This window comes from Cyprinodon variegatus, unplaced genomic scaffold, assembly GCF_000732505.1.
Source record: "Cyprinodon variegatus isolate N-32 unplaced genomic scaffold, C_variegatus-1.0 Scaffold2475, whole genome shotgun sequence".
Lineage (NCBI taxonomy): Eukaryota > Metazoa > Chordata > Actinopteri > Cyprinodontiformes > Cyprinodontidae > Cyprinodon > Cyprinodon variegatus.
In genome coordinates this window covers 9590-13521 of record NW_015152928.1, presented here as the reverse complement: position 1 = coordinate 13521, position 3932 = coordinate 9590, and the positions used below count along the sequence as shown (strand labels likewise).

Sequence of the window (3932 nt, the reverse complement as noted above, 5' to 3'; positions counted from 1 at the left end):
AGAGATCATTTGAGCTTCACACTAAATAAGGAATTCCTCTCCACTACGACCTGTTCAAGTACCACAGGAAATCTGAGTGGCAGTCAGCTTCTCTGTTCGCCTACTAACAACCGCATTCTGGGTAAACCCTGTTCGCCCTCCACCGAATCAGACAAACACTGAAACTTCCGCACACAGCCTGGAGTCTAAAAGTCAGCAACTTCTCTGGAAACGTGAGTAATCTACCAAATTCTCCCCTTCAAGTTCGAGAATCAAAATTCCTACTGAGCCTGAACTAACCGCAGTATCTTCCCCTCACCTTTCAGTTCCAGTTGAGCAGTGTTCAGAGCAACACTGGACTCTTCACAAACTCCTAAATAAACCTGTTAAACCTTTTCCCTGGTCTCTCTGAATTGGTCTCTCTGCATGTGGGTCCGAGCGCTTGATAAAATCATGACAATTCCTTTTCTTCACTGGATGTTGTCCCTTCATCCTCATGACTTCCCTGCTGGAAAGCCTCCATTTCCTCAGACTCCCTGAACTATATTTTTTATTGGTCAAAGTTTTGCCTTATAATTTAGATTTTCCCCAATAACATTTTAATTGTTATTTTTACAATATTGCAAAATAAACTAGAAAATCATTTAAAATATATTTTGTATTCTTCTTTAATTGTCAATAAGCTTTTGAATCTTGTCCCATTTTTTTCAGTAAAATAGACCAGTTTTCCTTTTTACCTTTTCAGGAAGACATGTGGGTTTGAACAAGCAAACATAGCAAAAGCAGCCTTGATTCCCCCATAGAAGCAAGTTTATACCAGCTACTGCAGATTTATACACATGCATGAAGCGTGTACAACATCAATGTAATCTCATACGTTGAGAGTGAAATTTCACTTAATAGTTCTTTGTGTTGGATATGTATTGTCATGATATTTTAATAAATGTTTAAGCTATTTAATTTGAATCACTTTCTCTTTGTATCTTTTTAGCAGCTGCCTCTAGGGGGCACCAAAGCTGATCCTCATCCTCCATCCTCTCTTCCATCCTCCTCTATCTTGTCAACCTGATGGATCTCCTCACTCTATTCATTCATGAACCTTCTCTGAGTTCTCCTCCAGCCCTTCTTCCTAAAGCCTTAAGGTCAGCAGAGTTACTACCTTGTAAATTATTCCATTTGCTATTATTATGAATTATTTTAACATGTTTTAATTTAATGTTGCTGAATATGAATACAATTTTCTGTTTGCTATCAATAATGTAAACATAGTTTCTTAGTTAAATATCTTCCTTTAATCACATGGTAACATTTTCTTGCTGCTCAGAAACTGAGCCTCATGACATAGAGGAAGTAGGCGGGCTCAGCTTGGTGCAAACAGATAAACTGAAGAATGGTCAGATCTGTCAGAGGAACAATGAGAGGCACAGCTCTACCATGGCTGTTCTGTGAGTAGAAACGTTTCTAATTTCTGCTAGTATCAACTTCTGCTAAATTTAGTGTTTTTAACATTTTATTTTTAGAATCAGTTTAGAAATTGGGACATAGAAGAAGAGAAGGATTTAATGTGTTAAGTTATTCTGTTTGTCAGATTTTTGATTAGCTTCACTTATTAATTGAAAAATATTCACTTTTCTTCAGTTCTGACCTTCTTCCTATGCTGTTCATTAATCAAAGGTTGGTATACTTCAGTTATATTGATATTCATTAAATAACACAAAAAAAGGAAAGTGAAAAATAGATTTGACTACTTGTATTATTAATCACAACTGAAATTCTCATTATGTTTATATTTTAGTCCTTCCAGCTCATCTAACAGTCAGTCCAAACAGATCTCAGTTCTTCAGAGGAGATTCTGTATCTCTGAGCTGTGAGGGCGACAGCTCTGCTGGATGGACTGTATGGAGGAACACAACCAGTGAACAGTCTGAGTGTAAAGGTCCATGGGGGAAACCTGCTGGCCAAACCTGTAACATGACCTTTATGACCACAGGTGACAGTGGAGTTTACTGGTGTTCCCCCTCCAGAGAGGGAGCAGCCAGCAGCAGCATCCAGCTCACTGTCACTGGTAAGATCAGACTGTGGAGTTAGTGTTGATGAAGCTGTGTGGAAATGGATGAAATGCTGTAGTTTGTCTCTGTGTTGAGGTGGATCAGTGATCCTGCAGAGTCCTGTCCTCCCTGTGATGGAGGGAGATGACGTCACTCTGAGCTGTCTAACAAAGACCACTCCCTCCAACCTCCCAGCTGCTTTCTATAAAGATGGCTCCCTCATCAGGACTGAGCCCAAAGGTCACATGACCCTCCACCATGTGACCAGCTCTGATGAAGGCCTCTACAGGTGTAACATCAGTGGTCATGGAGAGTCTCCATCCAGCTGGATCTCTGTTGAAGGTCAGCAGGATTGTTTCAATGCTGAACCTTAAGGGTCTTTATTATATCTTCATCATGTAATAAATCTTTATTTCAGAGAAATCCTCCACGTCTTTCCCAACAACCATCCCTTCTTCTACATCAACCTCTCCCCCCTCCTACCAGTTTCATCATTATGGGTATCTGGTTCTATTTGGTGCCATGGTTGTTGCTGTACTGGTGGTTCTACTGTTGAAATATTGCATTAATAGAAAAAGCAAAGGTGAGATCATCATCTTCTGTCTGTTAATGTTTATATTTTAGAATAACAGTTGTATCATATTTAGAATAAAGACTTAATTGCTGAATTGGATTAATGTTTTTTCAGGTGATCAGGAAGTTCGGGAGGAAAGTATCACTTACAGTGATGTTAGAATATCACAACCTGAAGAACACAACAACAAACTAAGCAAAGGTAAACATTTGTTTCTTCTTGTGTTTGTTTTCAGGCTTAGCATTTGGTTAGGCTAAAAGGAAGCTATAAAAAGTTTGCTTATCCTTTACTGAGTTATAGGAATGACTAGATTATGTGCACAGGGTTCATACCAAAGCAAAGACCTGGTCTTAATGTTTGTTTTTGCACAGATACAGTAATTCAGTTATGTCTGAGTAGGAATGTATGAACTAATAAATTCATTAATAATAACAGATACATGGAGATTTGAATCTACTGAAAACTAAATGATAATCCACTGAGCCTAAATCAGATTCCTTTAGACGTTAGATTTAGAAATATTGTGATTTTGCCCATTTGAACCCTTATGCACCGCATGTGTTTATCTGCATGGTTGCTTTTTGTATGGTAAAGGTTTCTGCCTCTATGCTGCAGATTGTGGGTTTTCTGCTAACTGACTAACAAGCTCTGTGGTCGTCCAACTTCCTGTTTCTGTGTTTCAGGTTAAGGTTATTTTGCCCACCCTGTAACCTAAGTAGGTTACCTCCAAGACTGATAAAAAAGACTTAGCTGAATTACAGAAACAGCTGTAATGTGATAAATAACAAAATGAGTACGTGTTTAATTACTTTCCTTAATTTGAGTATTACTTTTTACATTCAGAGCTGTCAATAGCTCATTATCTGGCACTTTTATTTGTTAAAGAAACAAATCTGCCTAAGCCTTAGCGCGGTTTGATCCACCCATGGCAGTGCCAGCTTCCAACAGGTCTTTGTGATAACTGATGATAGGGTTTTCTATTGCTTGGAGGAATCTGGACCTACTCGTTTTTGATTATTACTTAAAATGAGCCAAACTGGATGCTTGTTACAGCAAAAACTGTCTATTTAAAAGTATATGGAAGTTAAGAAAAATGCCTAAGTCATGTTTTAAATTAACGGACCAGTGCAAGGTCTTCCTACCTGCTCTTTCTCCATTGCGTATAAGAATGTGCCAAATACACTGCTGTCTAATTTTTTCCTAGGCCTTCCTCTTCCTCTCTTACACTTGTAAGACAGTTTTCCCTCTTAAGACTCTATGCCATTTTCCAATATACATGAGACTACAATGAATGGCTGAAACCAAAGCACAGTGGATACATAAACACTAGA

The 3932-nt window shown here is 38.4% G+C and overlaps 1 protein-coding gene across 1 annotated transcript; it reads left to right on the top strand.

Moving 5' to 3' along the window:
• Positions 1-1003: 1003 nt before the first annotated feature.
• On the top strand, positions 1004-2610 carry LOC107080901 (Fc receptor-like protein 4; the record flags this gene model as incomplete). The annotated part of the gene is made up of 6 exons (XM_015369112.1): positions 1004-1121; positions 1304-1424; positions 1618-1653; positions 1775-2044; positions 2124-2369; positions 2446-2610. Coding segments are annotated over exons 2-6 (772 nt in total), but the record flags the coding sequence as incomplete, so codon positions are not given.
• Positions 2611-3932: the final 1322 nt, after the last annotated feature.